This window comes from Erinaceus europaeus, chromosome 5 (genome assembly GCF_950295315.1).
Source record: "Erinaceus europaeus chromosome 5, mEriEur2.1, whole genome shotgun sequence".
NCBI classification, from domain to species: domain Eukaryota; kingdom Metazoa; phylum Chordata; class Mammalia; order Eulipotyphla; family Erinaceidae; genus Erinaceus; species Erinaceus europaeus.
In genome coordinates, this window is record NC_080166.1 from 94,675,827 (window position 1) to 94,694,314 (window position 18,488).

The following is an 18,488-nucleotide window of genomic DNA, read 5'->3' on the forward strand; positions in this document are numbered from 1 at the left end:
ACATGGAGAAACATGTAAGCGAGTAACAAGAACCAGTGTGCTGAGGGGGCTATTTTTTGCCTCTGTGGGCAAAACTTTATCAGTTTAAAAAAAACATTTCTTGCCTCTGGGGGGCATACTTGTCTCAGCGGACATTTGTATGGGGGCGGGGAACGGCCTAGAGTCCCAAAGGCAGCTGGCTGCAATTTACTTACTACGAAACAAAACTTGTTATTAGCATAACCATAGCGCAATCTAAAGTTCTAATAGAGAAGGAAGGAATTTGTTGTTAAAATTCGGAGGCTCCAGCTGGCTGGGCTAGCGTCGCGGCGGTAGACAGAGACTCGAGGACACACGGCTGGGCAGGGAAGCTGTATTTCTTTATTCAGGAACAATGATTCATTAACTAACCCAAACTAATCACCAAACATAACTCTGTTGCCTCTTTCCCCCGCAGCGGTGCCAAGAACTCTCGAACTCTGGAACTCTTGAACTCTCTTGGGGTTCCTTGGGGTGGGGACAAGCGGGCCCGTGAAAACTAGCAGGACTGAACCAATTTTCTTGGCAGGGGAGAGCTAGAACAAACCAATGTAAAGCATACAACAATAGGTGTTAGTTCCTCATTGAAAGACTTGTAGCATTACTTGTGAAGCATCTGGATCTGGGATTTCGTCCTTGGGAAGACTTTGACTAATGATTCAATTTTAAAACTTGTGATTGGCCTGTTCAGGCTATTTATCTCCTCTGGTTAAGTCATGGGAGCTTATATCATTCTAGAAATATGTCCGATTGCAACTGTTTTTAAACCCCTGTCTGCATTCCCAGTCCTCTCCTCATCATTAGGATTGTATCCAGGCTGTACACTATAATGAATATTAGCTTGAAGAAAGCATAATTAGGAAGATAAATCTTCTCTGAAAATTTAAAGCAATACAGAGCATTCCAGTGAAATTATTTGTGATTTTCAGGTTACTACTGTACTAGATTTCATTTACTTCTGCTTCTCTCCATTGGCATATAGCTAAAAAGTGCTTCATTTCTGATAAAGTATAAATGTAGACTGTTATGGATAAGGGATTTATCTTGTTATACTAAAACAGAATAAATAACATCCTCTCTTGTCATTCTTGGAAATGATAGTTTCCATTTAAAGGCTATTTCATCTCTATCAGTGGACTTGGAAAACATTTCATATTTTTAAAGTTATTTTGTTATTTTTCAGTAGCTCTTACTGCTTTAGACATTTTCAGGAAAGTAGATTTGTCTTTCCATTTCCAACTCTTGTACCCTGTTTATTCAGAATAGTTGCGTACATGGTAGGGTGATTCTTCTATTTTTGCACATGGCTCATCCTTTTCACTCAGGAAACAAAGAATGTATTTTAGATACCTTAACAGATCACAATACAGTTTTGTGTTTTGGGAAGTTAATGTAAAATGATTTTTTAAATTCACTTTCCATGTGGTTTAGTTAAGTATGTAGGTGTGTGAGTGCAAGCACATAAGTCCATTATGTGTTTTCAATGGGAGCACTGAGATATAGAAGAGAAATCCATTTATGAGTTTACATTGCCTCTATTTGTAGCACATTTATCTTAAATGAAAAAACACTGATTAGGAATGAGCAGATACAGGAGTTAGGAGCTGATTAGAGCTTGATAAGCCCTTGAGCAATGAGCCTGTTCTATTATCACTAATGGTTTTATAAATGTCACAATTGCTTTCTTTCCCCCCAAGGTTTTTATTTTTTTTTTTATTAGGGAGAGATATATATGCCGAAATTGCCTTTGTGTCATCAGCTTTAAAAACTCATTTCCTGGCATTTACATTGTCTAATTTCCCAGTGACATCATTTACTGCAGAAACGATTGAACTTGCTCTCTGTGGCATAATAGCAAAATAAACCTGCATGATAAGATAGCCAGCTCCCTTATCTATTTAGTTTATCTTCTCTGATATCAGAGTAATGCTGGTGATCAAGCGGGTTTCCCTGTAGATATAACTGTTCCATGATGATCCCTCATAAATGGATGCTTTGAGGGTGACTTTTAAAGAATTTACTTTGGGGGCCTAGTGGTGGCGCACCTGGTTGAGCACATATATTACAATGCGCAAGGACCCAGGTTCGAACCCCCAGTCCCCACCTGCAGGGGGAAAGCTTTACAAGTGGTGAAGCAGGGCTGCAGGTGTCTCTCTGTCTCTCTCCCTCTCTGTTACCCCCACTCTTGATTTCTGGCTGTCTCTAGCCAATAAAAAATAAAGATAGTAATAAATAAATAATAAAAAAAGAATTTACTTTGGAGGGGGCTGGGTGGTGGCGAACCTGATTGAGCGCACTTGTTACAATGTGCAAGCACCCATGTTCAAGCCTCTGGTCCCCAGCTGCAAGGGAAAGCTTCACTAGAGCTGGAGCAGGTGTCTCTTTTCCTCTCTATCTCTTCTTCTCCTCTGTTTCTCTCTGCCCTACTAAATAAATAGTAAAACCTTTTGTTTTACTTCGTCCTTTCTGCTGTTTGGAAACTGTATCAATTTGCTTTTCACATAATAGTGAGTTATAGAACAGTTTAAGTCTGTTATTTGGCTACAAAATGACAATAAAGAATCCTCACACTTTCTGAGCTAAGAGGTCTTATTTGTCAATTGCATTGATTGTTTCTAAACTGATGTTGAGTTCTGGTCTGCCAAATATTTGTGACTTCATGAAAACAAACTGAAAAATCTTAGTGTAGAAACATCCCACCAAAGGCAGCATAGATGATACTGCTGAAAATTGAGTTAAAATAAATTAAATTTTATATCAGTTATCATTGTTTTAGTAAGTGAATTATTTGAAGCCATACTTATAGTATTTCTTTCTTTTTTTTTCTTTACCTTTTTATTCAGAGATTAATGGTTTACAGTAACGTTGCTTGGATAAAATTTTTCACCTCACCAAAATAGGTGTGTGAACAACACTCTCACTCTCAAATTAAGCCCATCATCATGTGCCAGGACCAGAAAGCTCTCACTTCCACTACTCCTCTCTCTGTCCTCCTTTCCCAGAGTCCTTTGCTTTGGTGCAATACACCAATCCTTTCCAAATTTTACTTTACATTTTCACTTTCTGTCCTTGTTTCTTAAGTTTGCTCATGAGTGAGACCATCCCATACTCATCCTTCTCTTTCTGGTTTACCTAACTTAACATGATTCTTTTAAACTCCATCCAATGTGAGATAAAGAAGGTGACTTCGCCATTCATAATAATTGAGTAGTAAGTATCCCACTGTGTATATATGCCACAGCTTCCTTAGCCACTCATCTGCTGTTGGACACCTAGCTTGCTTTCAACTTTGTGCTATTACAAATTGTGCTGCTATGAATATAGATATACACAGATCTCTTTGGATAGGTATGTTTGTTTCCTTAGACCATATCCCAAGGAAGAGAAATTTCCAGGTCATAAAGTAGGTCCATTTATAACCATCTCCAGACTACTCTCCATAGAGGTTGGACCAGCTTATATTCTAACCAACAGTGTAAAAATGTTCCTTTATCCAGCAACCTCTGCAACATTTGTTGTTATTGTCCTTTCTGATGTATGACATTCTCACTCTGTTGAACAAGAAAGCATTTTGACTGTTCCTAAGAGATCATTTATGGACAAGTGCAAATGGTGGTTGAACTGTCAGTAGTAGCAAGCCCACACAGATTTTTAAGTATGAAAGGGAACTTCATGCTAAGGTACACATTTTCAGATTTAAATTTCTAGGTTTTGATGGAGCATCCTGTTTTCATATACTACTAATAAGCATTTACTTCATAGTAAAGAAGGTACTAATTGATGTGGCCTCATTTTCTCCCCCCCCCCATGCATAGGGAGATAAAGAGATAACGTGTATGCTTGCATACTCTTTGGTTCACTATGTCCTGAATGTACAATGTGAAAAAGAACCCTGTGCTATTTTTCCGTATTTTTTTTCCTGACTTCTCAGGGGCTCTTTATCAGCTATATAAATCAGGCCAAGACTTTAAAGGTGCACTGAGAAATTTATGTTCAGACAATGTTACCTCTCTCCTTACATGTTTGACACAACAGGAGGTGGATAGCAAAGGAAAATACTTCAAGATCTAACAGAATACTAGGCTTTGAATGTATGCCACTACAGTGCATGGTGGCCTTATGATCAAGAATATCCACCTCAGTAGGCTTTTTGATTTCCTTATCGATAAAATCAGCAAGAAGCCACATTTGGAAAGTAGAGGAAAGAATTTTCCTTGATAGAATAACTTGATTTTTTTTATAGAAAACTCCTTAGGGCATTGTCTTTATTGTCATAATATAAACACATATTTAAAAAATATGTATACATAAAAATGTTTGAAAATACTCATTACATTATTACTTTGCATTAGTTTAATTATTACAGTGTTTAATTATTACTTTGCACAGTTTATTTATTATAATTAATTATTACAATGGCAATAATTCTATTTACTATAATCATACTTATGTGATGACATCTATTAAATTATTCTATATGTTATATGATGGTTAATTGTGTTATTACATATTATGAATATAATTATTATATATTGTGTATGTTATTATGTTTATGCTTAACATGTGTCATGTAAATTAATGTGAAAACATACTAAATATGTGCTATGTTGTCATTTCATTAATTGTATGCAATTAATGTTATAGTTTTATAATTGAGATTAATGTTGTTACCATATATTACACATCTACTTTAACAAGTGTTGAAACCTATAATTTATTTTTATAGACTTTTAAAAATATTTTTATTTATTATTGGATAGAGACAGAGAGAAATTGAGAGGAGGAGGAAGTGATAGAGAAACACCAGCAGCTCTACTTTACCACTTGTGAAGCTATTCCCGGCAGGTGGGGACCAGGGGATTGAACCTATGCCCTTGTGCACTGTAGTGTGAGCAGTTAACCAGGTGTGCCACCACCTGGCCCTGAAACCTATAATTTCTTTACCTTCAAAAATTATAAAAAGAGCTTTGTCTGAATTCATCTACTTAGGATTCTCATGTAACTTGTGAATATATTATTGGAATAGAAACTCAAAAAAACTTTTGTCAGTAAAACTGTCATAGGAAAGTTCAAGTATACTTTTAAGTATTAACACATAGAATTCTAGACCCTATGCATAGGGTATGGAAGGAAGGTACTTATGGAGAAGGATTTTCAAAATCACAGTGTGGAAAACCTCTTGTAGTATATTTTGAAATTCCTTATTATCTGACACACATAGGCATCTTATTAGGAAGAATATTTCTTTAGTGATGTTTTCCATGTTTCTGGGATGAGAAGTGGTAATAACATGTAAGGACATGGGAAATCTGAGTTTCAACTCTTTGTGAGTCTACCTACATCTGCCATATGGAATAATCACATTCGCAAACACTTGGGAAGACAAGGTTTTCTTTTCTTGGTTGCTCTTTAAGTATTATACAAAAGTGTCCTGTATTTTCTAGCTCACTGAATCATTTGAAACTGGAGATGGTTATTTAACTTCTGACAGACGGAGACAGCCTGTCTCCCTTGTCATAGATGAAATGTGATTGAGCACAAATGAGTAGATATTAGATTGAAGTAGACCAACAGGAAGACTAAGGAGAGATGCATTCCTGGCACTCGTCAGACCCCAGCTTTGAAGTCAGTCATCATTTTGTGCACATGACCCCATCAACCCACGCTGGAAGAGGTTAAAAGGTTACCTACACATATTCCTTTATTAGTCTGCTAGAAATACCTTTCAAGGAATCAGCATTCCTAAATATGTCTGGTCTATCCTGTGAGCTATAAAGAATGAAGGAATGCTGATTTGAAGGTGATCACTGCAGTTTCTCATCTGGCTATATAGTCTTGTCTGTTGTCCAGTCAAAGAGAAACATTTTGACTTGGTATCTGTGGTTATATCCCCAGCACTTCCATCCTCTGTTTTACTATGCCTTCTTGTTCCTTTGGCAAAAATACCCCCTCCCCCTGTAAGAGAAAGCTTATATAATGAAACAAGGCTGAAAACAATGCGGATTTGCATTTCATTGAAATACTTGAAACATAAAAGAAACTAATCCACAAACTCTGAAGGCCTAGAAAGGCCAGTAAATTCCTGGGGAGTGGTGAATTCCATTTTCACATAGGGTACATTGATGCATATGAATGGTGAGGAGGGTGGGGGAATTAGAATTATTGCTTTAAATGAATGTTGTCCCTGAAGTGCTAGACTATGTTTATTTTCAAGAAAAACATTGATATCTAAATTTGTGCATAAAGCATTTTAATTTTGAAAATTTCTCTGTGATCAAACCATATATTTATATGGTTTGAAAACTGTTTAAGCCAGGAGCAGGGTGATAGCATTAAAATTATACATAAGTCTTTCATGCCTGAGGCACCAGAGTCCTAGGTTCAATCCTTAACATCAAAAACCAGAAGTGAGCACTTCTCTAGTTAAAATTAAAAAACAAAAAAATGTGGTCAAACCATATATGTATATGGTTTGAAAACTGTTTAAACCAGGAGCAGGGTGATAGCATAAAATTATACATAAGTCTTTCATGCCTGAGGTACCAGAGTCCTAGGTTCAATCCTTAACATCAAAAACCAGAAGTGAGCACTTCTCTGGTTAAAATTAAAAAACAAAAAAATCTTATTTCACTCACAGCCCACCAGTCTGCATTTTCTGATAAAACATTTAGATAGGCTTCATGTATATATTACTTTGCTAAAAATTTTTTAAATTGTTTTGCTAATTGCTCAGACATCAGAGCTGCAGCGTTTTAGTTTCAAATAAAATACTTATGTTTTCATTATTGAATTTTCAAAAGTCAAATAAAAACTGGTTTAGATATTTTCAGCTATGTAAATTAGTAGCATAGTTATTACAGGAAATGATAAGTCCTAGGGAAAATGAGCTCTCCATTCATTTGAAATAGTATTTCATAACCAATTAACCCACATTTATTGAGTTCCCAGATTAAAACACACAGCAGGGATGACTGAAATATAGTTCCTTGTCAGAGTAGCTTGCAGTCTGGGTGAGAATGACTGGCTTTAATATAATGAGATAAAAACAAATGTACAAATGTCACAAGGAAAAAAAATTATCTTTTTTTTTTTTTTTTTGTGCCTGCATAGTACAAAGAAAGGAAAGATTGATTCTTTCCAGAGATCAGAGGTCAAGGAAAGCTTTCCCATCCTGAAGAAAGTGACATCTCAGATGTGTCAGAGTGTGAGACTCTGCAGAATGGGGAGGGTGAGTGAGGGGTTGTCTACATTCCTAGACTGAGTAATGGTTATTGGTTTGGGCCTGAGCATGAGGCTCTGGAGTAGAAGTGAGGTAGGAGACTACAGGGTTTCAGAATATTTGATGATTATATTCTAGTGGAAGAAGAGATCCTTTTAATTACAGCCTTCATTTTAGAAGCTAGTGATGGTTCCTTGTAAAACATATTGGAAATGAAAGAAGTTTCAGTCTGGAGATCTGCTGGTGCAGGGCAGTGTGGTGCTAGAGAGATGATGGACTGGGATATACTACTACCTGGCAATTTAGACACTGCTTGTTTTCCCCCCCTTCATTTATTTATTTATTTATTTATTTATTTACTTATAAAAAAGAAACATTGACAAAACCATAGGATAAGAGAGGTACAGCTCCACACAATCCCCACCACCAGAACTCCACATTCCATCCCCTCCCCTGATAGCTTTCCTATTCTTTAACCCTCTGGGAGTATGGACCCAAGATCATTGTGGGATGCAGAAGGTGGAAACTCTGGCTTCTGTAATTGCTTCCCCGATGAACATGGGCATTCACAGGTTGATCCATACTCTCAGTCTGCCTCTCTCTTTCCCTAGTAGGGTGGGACTCTGGGGAAGCAGAGCTCCAGGACACATTGGTGGGGTTGTCTATCCAAGGAAGTCTGGTGGGCATCCTGCTAGTATCTGGAACCTGGTGGCTGAAAAGAGAGTTAACATTAAGGCCAAACAAACTGTTGATCAATCATGGACCTAAAGGCTGGAATAATGTAGATGAAGAGTTGGAGGGTCCATTTTGTAGATAGCTAGTAGGCATATTTTAGTTATATTCCAAAGGTCCTCTGCGTATACTAGTTTTTTTTTTTCCCTGAGCCTGAAATCTGATATGCAGGTGGATCCAAGTTATTGTCTGGGGAGATAATGTCATGGCTGGAAAAGGAACAGAAAGCTGGATCAGGGAAGAGAGTAGCTCCTTAATATGGGAAAAAGAGGTATATTGTTGACTGTAAATCCTATCTATCTGATTTGGTCTGGGGCCCATATTCAGCTTAGGAGCCTATATGACCTCTGCATCCCAGTATATCTGAGCTCACATTCTGTGGTCATGAGTTGGAACATTCCAAGCTGCCCCAATATCAGGACCCATTTTCCTGAGGTGTAGCATAGAGTATGTTGTCCATCCTCCCTTCGGAGGATGGAACATTCTCTACCATTGTTGATCCAAGTTGAGGGCAAGGTTCTATGGGGAGCCCACAAAGGGCTATTATCTATTTTTTTGTTCCTGATAGAGGTGACTGGTAACAAGGCTAGAGGGATTTATTTGAGGTCTAGGCCCATTATGTCTGTTCGGGAATCTCGGGACTCTCTGAATAGGGACCCAGCTGACGGGGTGGCTTGATAGTGACTAAAGAGTCATCATTAAAGTATGCCAGTCTCTTGCCTTTATTCAGCTTTTGCAGTCCTTGCTTTGATAAGGTTAGCTTTGGAGTGAGTGAGAGAACTTTAATAGGAAGTATGTGAGGTGGGTGGCTTTCTAAGTCTAAATAGATAGTATTTCATTAGGAACTTTATACTGACTCAATGCAGACTATTGTGTACTTTTGCTTTCAGCTATATTTTTTGCCCTCATTTATGTGTACATGTGGACATATGCTCTATCTCACGGGACCTGGTCTATATCTAGGTTTTGGGACTTTGTTAGGAAGTGAACCACTTGGAATGGAATTAGAGAATCCTATGAAAGGAAAGGTCTCACCTGAGTAATGAGGCTGAAGGGTTGACATTCCATCCCTGACGTCTCTGGACACAGTCTAAAGTGAAGCATGCTGAGGGGTACTCATTGCATTGATTAAGTTGGAATCAGTGGATGCAATATTGTTTGGTATGAATTGAGAGAAGCATTCTGGAAAGTGAGCCCCACCCTGGAAGTTCCAGGACTAGGGAGATATAGGCTTTATTGAGAAAGTGGGAGGTTCCTTCTGTCTTAGGCTTAAGAAGGCAATAGTTATTGCTATAATCACATTTTTTGGCAATTGGGTTAACTTTGAAAAATATGTTTGTTAGGATTTGCTGTATCATACACCACATCACCGTAATTTATGTCCTTTGACATTATTTGTATATAGCTGTGCCACAGGTTGCTTCTGTTCTCCCTGGTCTAGGCTTTTGAGAGAGTCATCATATCAAAGACTCAGCCTATGTATTAAAAAGACTCAGTATGTGCTTTAAAAAGTTTGAGACATACAATCAATTTTCCCTTCTCATATTAATTCAATAGTGGTTTATATGACTACAAATTAACAGGAGTGTACATAAACACCATTTCCACCACCAAGACTGTGTCCCATCACATCCACCCCCCACCCCCGCCATGGGAAGCCAAACATCCACTCCCCCCCCCAGGGTTTTTATTGGTGCCTTACTCCAAATTCAGTTAAATCCTGCTTTTTGTTTTCCTTTCTGTTATTCTTTCTCAACTTCTGTTTATGAGTGGGATCATCCCATATTCATTTTTATCTTTCTGACTTAGCTCACTTAACATAATTTCTTCTAGCTCCATCCAAGATGGGTCAGAGAAAGTGAGTTCATTGTTCTTAATAGTATTCCATTGTGTATATATACCACAGTTTTCCTTCCAGGTTAGCTATTCCAAATTGTGTTGTTATGAACATAGGTGTACGTTTCCCCCTTCTTAAGCAACACTGTGAGTAAAATAATAGGGCTTAGGGTTTTTTCCCTTCTCTGTCAAATCATCATTATCATTGGGTCTGAGTATAACTAGCAGAATAAGGGGAAAGAAGAGTATGTGAATTTTCCTGAATAGCCAACAAATAATACTCTGTTTTCAACATCTGGATCTACTTTCTTCTGGAAATGTGATTTATTGAGGAGAGGTACAGAAGAGATAAATAATATTTTGTCTTAACTTTATGTTCTGAAGGTGAAGACTTGATCTCAAATGCTTATACATTTATACATTTAAAAATGATAACATGGATTACAAAAAGAAAGATATTAGAACTTAAGGAATATTAGAACTGGAAAAAGAAACTGACTTCACTACTGGAAAAATGAAACAAAAGTTAAAACACAGTTAGGCTTTTTTAGAAAGTATACATTAGGGACCAGCAAAACAGCTCACCTGGATAGTGTGCTTGCTTTGTCTGTGCTGGACCCAGACTCAAGCCTAGTCCTCATCACAGTGGAGACATTTAGTGCTGTGGAGTCTTACCCTCTCCTCTGTCTTCTATTTCTACTCCAAAAGCTCTGGTGAAACAAATAGGCAAATCTTAAAAAACAAAAACCAACCAAACAAAAAAGCCTTAATGTAAACTGTCTCAAAAGCCAGTGCTTAATATGACCATGGGCTGTTCTGAGGTTGACTTGATTTATTCTTGGTTCTACAGTATTCTAGAGTGGCAGCTAGGGTTAACTTACTTCTGAATTTTTCTCCTCATGCATAGAATAGAAATGCTAGTAAATATATTGCAGTGTTGTTATGAGTAATAGAGTAACAAAAAAATCAGTATGCAGTGTATAAATCCAAAAACACGTTTTTTTCTACTGTTCCCTTATAAACTTTTGGTGGCGTGATGTTGTCATTTTAAAGATGAATGATAGATGTTTGAATGGTACATTTTTTTTTTATTTATGGAGACAGAAATTGAGAGAGGGGTGGAAGTAGAGAGGGAGAGTGGAAAAGAAACCTACAGAGTACTATTTCACTGCTTGTAGCAGTTCTCCCTAGCAGTTGGGTTTGAACCTGGAACCTTAAGCATGGTAATGTGTACATGTTCAACCCAGGTACACCACCACCTGGCCCCAGTGACACTCCTTTAAAAAAAAAAAAAAAAATATATATATATGGTCTGAGCAATTATTGACACCATTCTGGATCAGTAATAGTCTCAATCACTCTTAAAATAATCTTAGTCACTCTTTAAGATATCACTGGCTACCTAAACTGAGCTAGATCTATGCCTGTCAGAATTCCTTTCCTTAACAGTTTTGGGCTAAAATGAGCGAGATGGTGGTGGTGCGGGGTTGATAGATAAAGTGCACACCTTCCCTTGTTTGACCCCTGAATTCAGTGACAGTGCAGTAATGTCTCTGTTTCCCTTTCCTCCTTTCGCTTTTCATTCCTCTTAGGGAACATAGAAGTAAAACACAAAACTGGGCCAGGAAGGCTGATCATCAGTATTGTGCCTCTGAGAAGCCCTCCACTCATCCCCGGTGCTGCATGGACTTCATTCACTAAAGTTAATAAGCAGCAGGAGAAAGCTCTGTACAGACTGGACAGTCAGAAGCGAAGTAGCATCTGTGTCATTATCTTGCAAGTCCAGCCTAACTTTGGTCACAAATGCAGCTCACATATATATAGTCTTGGTGGTCCTCCTTGTCAGCAGGAGGCAGCAGCTGGGCCCAAGTTCCTACACCCCCCCCCCCTTGGCTTGGCCTGTCATGCAGAATTTAAGCCTAGAGTACTTGCCATATCTTTTGGCAGTTCCTAGTTCTCCAGTGCCTAGTTCAAGAGAGTGTTTATCTACATTACAAAGTTTTAAAGTTTTCAGGCAATGAGCAAGCAGTGCAATTCTAGTCTTTTTCTATGAGTCTTAGTTCATCCTGGCAGGTTCCATATTGTCCTGTCCTTCCCCTATTTCAAGTTCATGTTTGTTTCTCAGCTGCCTGTTTTGTTGCCAGCAGGTCCAGCATTAGGCATAAGGGCCAAATACACATGTTTGACCAGTGTGAACCAATTACCCAATATCTAAGCTATAAACTCCAATTATTTTAAAAATAAATATCTTATTATTAGATAGAGAAAGATAAATTGAGAGAGGAGGGGAATATAGAGAGGAAAGAGACAGATACCTATAGGCCTGCTTTACCACTCATGAAGTTTTTTTCCCTCCAGGCAGGGACCAGAGTCTTGGACCTGGGCCCTTGTACACTGTAATGTGTGAGCTTAACCAGATGCATCACAGCCTTGCTCTACTAATTCTTTATTATTCTTGACTTTCCTATTTTATGTATAGCCCATTGATATACTTATTGAATATGCATCTCTATTTATGATGAAAATAACATATGTCTATATTTAAAATAAATCCTTTTTTGAGAGTTGTATCTAAACATAAAGTAAATATTCTACTAAAAGTTAACATGCACACACTACTCATTCACAAGAAAGTAACTTGTATCTCTAGTAATCTTTCTGAATGGATCTCATGCATAGCATTCGGAGACATGCCAACATGTGCCCATTAAACTCTATTATTACTTTCATGCTTACCTCAAAAGAATATGGAAGAAAACCTGAGTATTATTTGGAGAGGGTTGAAATTTCTTGGTCTTTCCATCTTTTTCACTCATTCAGTTAACATTTGTGGACTGACCTGAGGAGCCCAGCAGACCTGCATGTTAGCCCCGGCAATATGGTTACTGCGTTAGGTACTGTTGTGTCCATTCTTACTGAACAGACCCAGGTTGACTGGAACCACAGAGACTGCTCTTCTGAGCTCTGTCTGTCCCATAGCCAGCATAACCTCACCCTTACCGGTTTTATCTACTTATTTGCAAACTATTGATGGTCTGCTGAGTTAGAAGACAAAAGTTGGCCATTGCCATTTCAGATTTGAAATCTTTGAAAAGATTTATCAGCATCTACTACAATATACTGAAAAAATACTTTAAATAGGAATAAAAAGATAAATAAATGGAATAACTTGTACTCACTCTATTAGTATAAAGGCTCAGTACTAATAGGCATGTCCAGTAAACTTTAAATTTAGCATCAGAATTGTATTGCTCATTCTAGCTTTTGTGTATAAGTGTAAAAATTGCATAATTTATTAAGATGAAAAGCATAACTTGCACACACTTGGTTCAACTATAGATGGTTCCAACATCTTTGTAAGATCATATAAAAGTATACATAGATGTACTTGTAAATCTAAATATTGTATCATATAAATATTATAACATATTTTATCCCTCTAATGAACAACGTGTTATAAAGTGAAAGAACTAAATTCACATGTATGCGTACATCTGCATATATAGGGTATGTGATCATTTTCTCTTTTATTTCATTTATTTTAATGAGAGATACAGAGAAACAGATACTGGGGGAGAGTTAAAGGGGAGAGAGAGGGAGAGAGAGAGAAGGAGAAAACAGAAGAATAAGAGAGACCAGAACACTGTTCAGCTCTGGCTTACAGTGGTGCTGAGCATTGAACCTGGCATCTCAGAGCCTCAGGCATGAAAGTCCTTTGCAGAGCCATTAAGTTCTCTCCCCAGCCCAATAGCTTTCTCTCTAAAACTGATATTCAGCCAGATAGATAATGAGTACATCGAGTAAACACATCCTTCTGCACAGGCCTTCTGTAGAGTGAGTGAATTTGGAAAGTTGTGTGAAACTTTTGGAACAGAGGAAACAACTTCTGGACAACTGACAGTGTTCTCCCAGTTGCAGGTGATGAAAAGCAATTTGTCTTGTCAATTCCTGTTGCAAACATACTTGAAGTGTAAATAGATTCTGATTTACTGCTTTGACAGAGTAATTGAACCTCTTATCTAAATAAATTATGCAGCTATCATAAGTCCAAGTCATATTTTGTCAGTATATACTTTGAGATGAGAATGATTTATGGTGTCACAAGGTCATGTTTTGTGGGCACTGGCAGTATAGCCTTGGAGTTGAGAAGAATGGACTAAGCAGTTTATGTCAAACTTGTCTTTATTAATGTTCAACTGTGTGTTCCCATAAGAAAAATAACTTAAGTGTCATTAATGTGTAGCCTTCTCATTGATTTCTCTCCTTGTCTCCCCTGCCCACTTCAGCCTCAGTTCTGCAGTAGCGTAATCCCCTTAAGTCAGAAGATAAGACTCCTCTGATCAAGGCATTTCTATCAATAAAATTTTAAGTTCCACCCATAGCAATAGAATGTAAAGATCTATGATCTGCCCCTATCCTCTCTCCCTTTTGCTTACTCTGCTTTTATCAATCCACAATCATCTCACTGCTCTGCTGGTTCCTGTTCTGCATGACCTTTTCTCCAGATGTACCCTTGACTTGACCGATATTTGTCTCTGATTGAGTGCTTCCTTATCAGAGAAGCCTTCCCTGTCATCTTATATCAAATAACATCCTTAACTCTCCCCACCTGAGCACTCCTTAGCCTACTGACTGTGCTGTTATAATTTTCTGTCAAAGAATGTTGTGTTTTATGTGAAATAATGGCCTCTAAATTGCTTGCTTAAGAAAATAATAATATTGCATTATATGGAGGACCCGTGCAATTTTATTCCTTTTTTTTTTCTCTGAAAAGTAATAGATAAATCTTCAGCCAGGATATTTTACTTGACTTTACTTTCAGCCCATCAGGAATTTTAATGTCCTCCAACTCATCATTCAGCAAACATATTGAAATCAAATGCATCCAGTTTTTTTTTTGTTTTTTGTTTTGTTTTTGCCAGAACCCTGCCCAGCTCTGGCTTGTGGTGGTATAGGTGGTTGAACCTAGGACTTTGGAGCCACAGGCATAAGCATCCAGTATTCTCTGCAAATTGTGATAAGAGTATAATCTGAAAAATAAATAAATAAATAAATAAAATAGTATAATCTGGTGAAACTCTAGACTCTAAGACTTAAAAATGTGTAAAGCAACTAACTGATTCATAGTTCTGGCCCAAGGTAGAATGTGTTAAGTAGCTGTTTGGAGAAGAGTGCAGAGGAATGATGTATCTTGTCTGACTGAGAGAGACCTCCAGAAAGAAGATGCTAGTCATATCACCTTCTCTTCTATGTGTGGTATGTGATCTATGAGAACTTTCTAGGTGAACAAATCTCAGCTCCTAACTGGATTCACCAGTCTTTAGAAATTTGGTATGAAAGCCTGGTTTTTAACAAATGATTCTTACAAGTGCAACTAATATCACTGACCTTTGCAGTTACTCAGTATGCATTGATGGTTGATACTTTTTTTTCTCTTCCTGGGAGAAGGTATTTTTTAAAAACTGTGCATGATGAGCAAACATTCTTACTATACGGTAAAGATATAGCCTCTGCACTCAGGGTAACCAATTTGCAACACTGGTTTTTAGAAGTAAAAATGATTTAGGCTCAAGATTGTGGCGGATTTAGGTTTCTGAATTAAGATGATTAGAACATTTGTACAGTTACCAGGCATTTCACTCCAAAAACCTCTGGCTTTAGGCCATGTGCGGGGAGGGTTTATAGACATGAAATTTTATCAGGCTGTTGTTTTAGGCATTCAGAGTGAAACAGGAAATGACCTGCACACAGCAGGCTGGGTGGAATTGCAATGATGGCCTTGCTGGCAGTTGCATTTTACTAAGTCGTCATGATATTTAAACAGATGTGGCCCAGAGGGTTATAAATTGTATTGGTTTTCTTTATATGCTTGTTTTGCCTCAACAAATAAGTTTGTGAAACTTATAAATATAGCTCAAGAGGCACTTTTTTTTTTTGGAATGCTTTAGAATCACAATAAAAAGGTGCTAGGTAATATTAATAAACCCCAGCTATGCTTCACCTGGACTATCTCTAATGGACGATGTTTTTTTTTGCTAAGTTAGATTTCATCATTATGTATCAAAACTTTGTAAATTATGTGTATTATGCTGAAAATAGGAACCTAATACAAATGGCAAGAAAGGTAACACTTAGGGGCAAGCTGGACAGCTCACTTGGTATGGCCCAGGTTCAAGCCTCAAATACTACAAGCTTCAGAGGAGACTTCACAGATAGGTTCTCTCTTCCCCCACCCCTCTGTCTGTCCCTCCCTCTCTCAGGGGAGAGTATTTTCCTGACTGAAATTATCATCCTTGGGCAGCGAATCATGTATGCACAAGGCCCCAGTGACACGGGGGAAAGTAGCATTTAAATTGCTTGAGAGAAAAATGTTTACTTAGCATTCAATAGCTAAATTCAGTAAGTTAGTGTGTAATAGCTAGTAATAACTGAGGCTTATCCTCTTACTTTAGGAAGCCAGTATGAAATTTGTGAGTTTAGTATGCCAGTAATTAATCATTTATTCTCGACTGTCAAGAAGGAGCTCAGTCCATTTATGTTAATGATTACAGAATGCAGTCTTTGACATTTACTCTGAGCCTGATCATATTTCATATATGACAATTAGCCAAAAACTGCAAACATCTGGAAAGCAGTCTGCCTATATTCTTAGAAGAAGTAGTCTATATAACATGTAAGTATAGGGATATAGACATATACACACACACACATATGCACCACTGGAAGATAAGTTAGTGTAAAAATTCCATTATACAACCACATTTTAAAAATAAATAAAAACATAGGTGGTTTCCTAAGCATAAGGGAATGCTCCCCAGGGCAACTTGTAGGATGTTGTCTGAAACCACAGCCCAGGCTCCACTTGTTTGGTAATAACCAGAAAGCATTTGGATGTCATGGTTATTATGTGAAGCATATATACACTGCACTTAGGGAAATTAGTGGGCATTTCCTACTTAAAAATAGATGTTTCAAATGGCTTTTCAGTGACAGCTTCTTATTCTGAAATCAGAAATTACTTAACAATCCAGGTTAGAAATACCCTCATACTTTCACAGGCATACACTCAGTTCCCCAAAGGAGGAATTAGATAATAGTGTGACTTGTGATCTAATGTAAGTGTTACAGTTGTGGTGTTGATGTGGTGGATATTGGACAGATGACAGGAGGAAGGACTTTATCACCAGTTAGGAAATGAGTTGAAGGTAACTTGTAAAGTTCACCTGTAGTGTGTTAAATAATTTTTTTGGGGGGGAGCAGAGCTTTTATTCTTTCTTTCTTTATTTATTTTTTCTTTGCCTCCAGGTTTATCTCTCATTGCGATAACCTTAGTGCCATCACTAGGAATCCACTGGTCTTGCAGTCATTTTATTTTTTCCATTTTATTTGATAGGGCAAAGAGAATTTGGGAGAAGAGGGAGGGGGAAGTAGGGAGAGGGAAAGAGAGACACCTGCAGACCTGCTTCACCGCTTGTGAAGCAGAGATCCCTCTTGCAAGTGAGGAGCCAGGGCCTCAAATCCAGATTCTTGAGCAGGTCCTTGCACTTAGTACTGTATGCCACTGCATGGCTCCCTGGGAAAGCAGATTTGTATGTAGAAGTTTTTGTGATGCGTATCTCCACACTGCCATAAAACCTATGGTCTAGCTTTGCTCCCTGATTGTAGGGACTTAGGGCAGGAAGTGAGTTGAAGGGATAGATTTGATACTTGAGAGGAGGCAGTAGTAGGGTGATAGAAACATGGTTTGATGCTTTGAACACATTGTCTTGCAAGTTTGGAACATTTTCAGCCTTGGTTGCATAAGAAGCATAGCATGGCCTTGTCAACATCTCTAAGTGCTGTGCAGATAATGTGCTGGGGTGTCATATAAGTTCAGCCAGCCCTGGCTTCTTTAAGAGTCTCACTTTTAACATCCTCAGCTGACTTACTATACACAAGAGAGTGGGAAGGGAAGGAGAAAAGAAAGATCACTCATAGGTATGGCATTTGGATTTGGAAACTGAAGACTTTTATTCAATTATTGGGTTATTTTCCCCCAAAAAATGTTTTTCCCTCTGTTTCTGAGAGCCAGAGAGAAGACCACAGTACCACCGCTGGTGAAACTTCTCTACTTTAGGGCTCCCATGTGGTGGCCTAGTGCTTGAAGCCTGGTCATTGTGCAAGGTGTGTGTGTGTGTGTGTGTTTTCCCACAGTGTTTTGTGAGGAATGAATCAAATACCTCTACAGTTTATTCCAGTAAGTACTGTAAGGTCTAAGTCTTACTTTAAGAATGATTAATTTTAGACATGATTATTGTAGGTAATACAGATAACAGTGAAGAAAATTAGTATTTATTTATTTATTTATTTTTAGTGTGGCACCATGAAATTATACCAGGTTCTTGCACATAAGCTATGGACTCCTGAGCGTTGCCCTCCCTATTTTTAATTCTGTATACTTCGAAAGGAAAGGAAGTAGAGAAGCAGAAAAGGAGAGGCAAATAGTGAGAGAGTGGAGAGGGAGGGACAGCTATCACTCATGGAGTTCATCTTAGCAAGCATTGTCTGTGCTGCCCCATGTGGTGTCAGATCAAACCCAGGGCCCCACATGTGGTGAAACTTGTGCTCTATCCACTAAGCTCACACCTCGCCCCCTTACTTCCTCTTGACAGGTGTTCAGACAGACTATTATAGGTGCATTACA

At 38.0% G+C, this 18,488-nt stretch overlaps 1 protein-coding gene across 3 annotated transcripts in view; it reads left to right on the top strand.

Annotated features, from left to right (window-relative positions):
* The window catches only part of PDZRN4 (PDZ domain containing ring finger 4), a 410,716-nt gene that overhangs the window by 33,539 nt on the left and 358,689 nt on the right, over positions 1–18,488 (top strand). Inside the window, exon 1 of one of the 3 annotated variants that reach the window (XM_060191556.1) lies at positions 14,858–15,061. The exons of the other annotated variants lie outside the window; for them this stretch is intronic. Within the exon in view, the coding sequence (XP_060047539.1) occupies positions 15,029–15,061 (33 nt within the window). The 5' untranslated portion in view covers positions 14,858–15,028. Of the gene's footprint in view, positions 1–14,857; positions 15,062–18,488 lie in introns of those variants that run through there. 3 annotated transcript variants of the gene reach the window in all.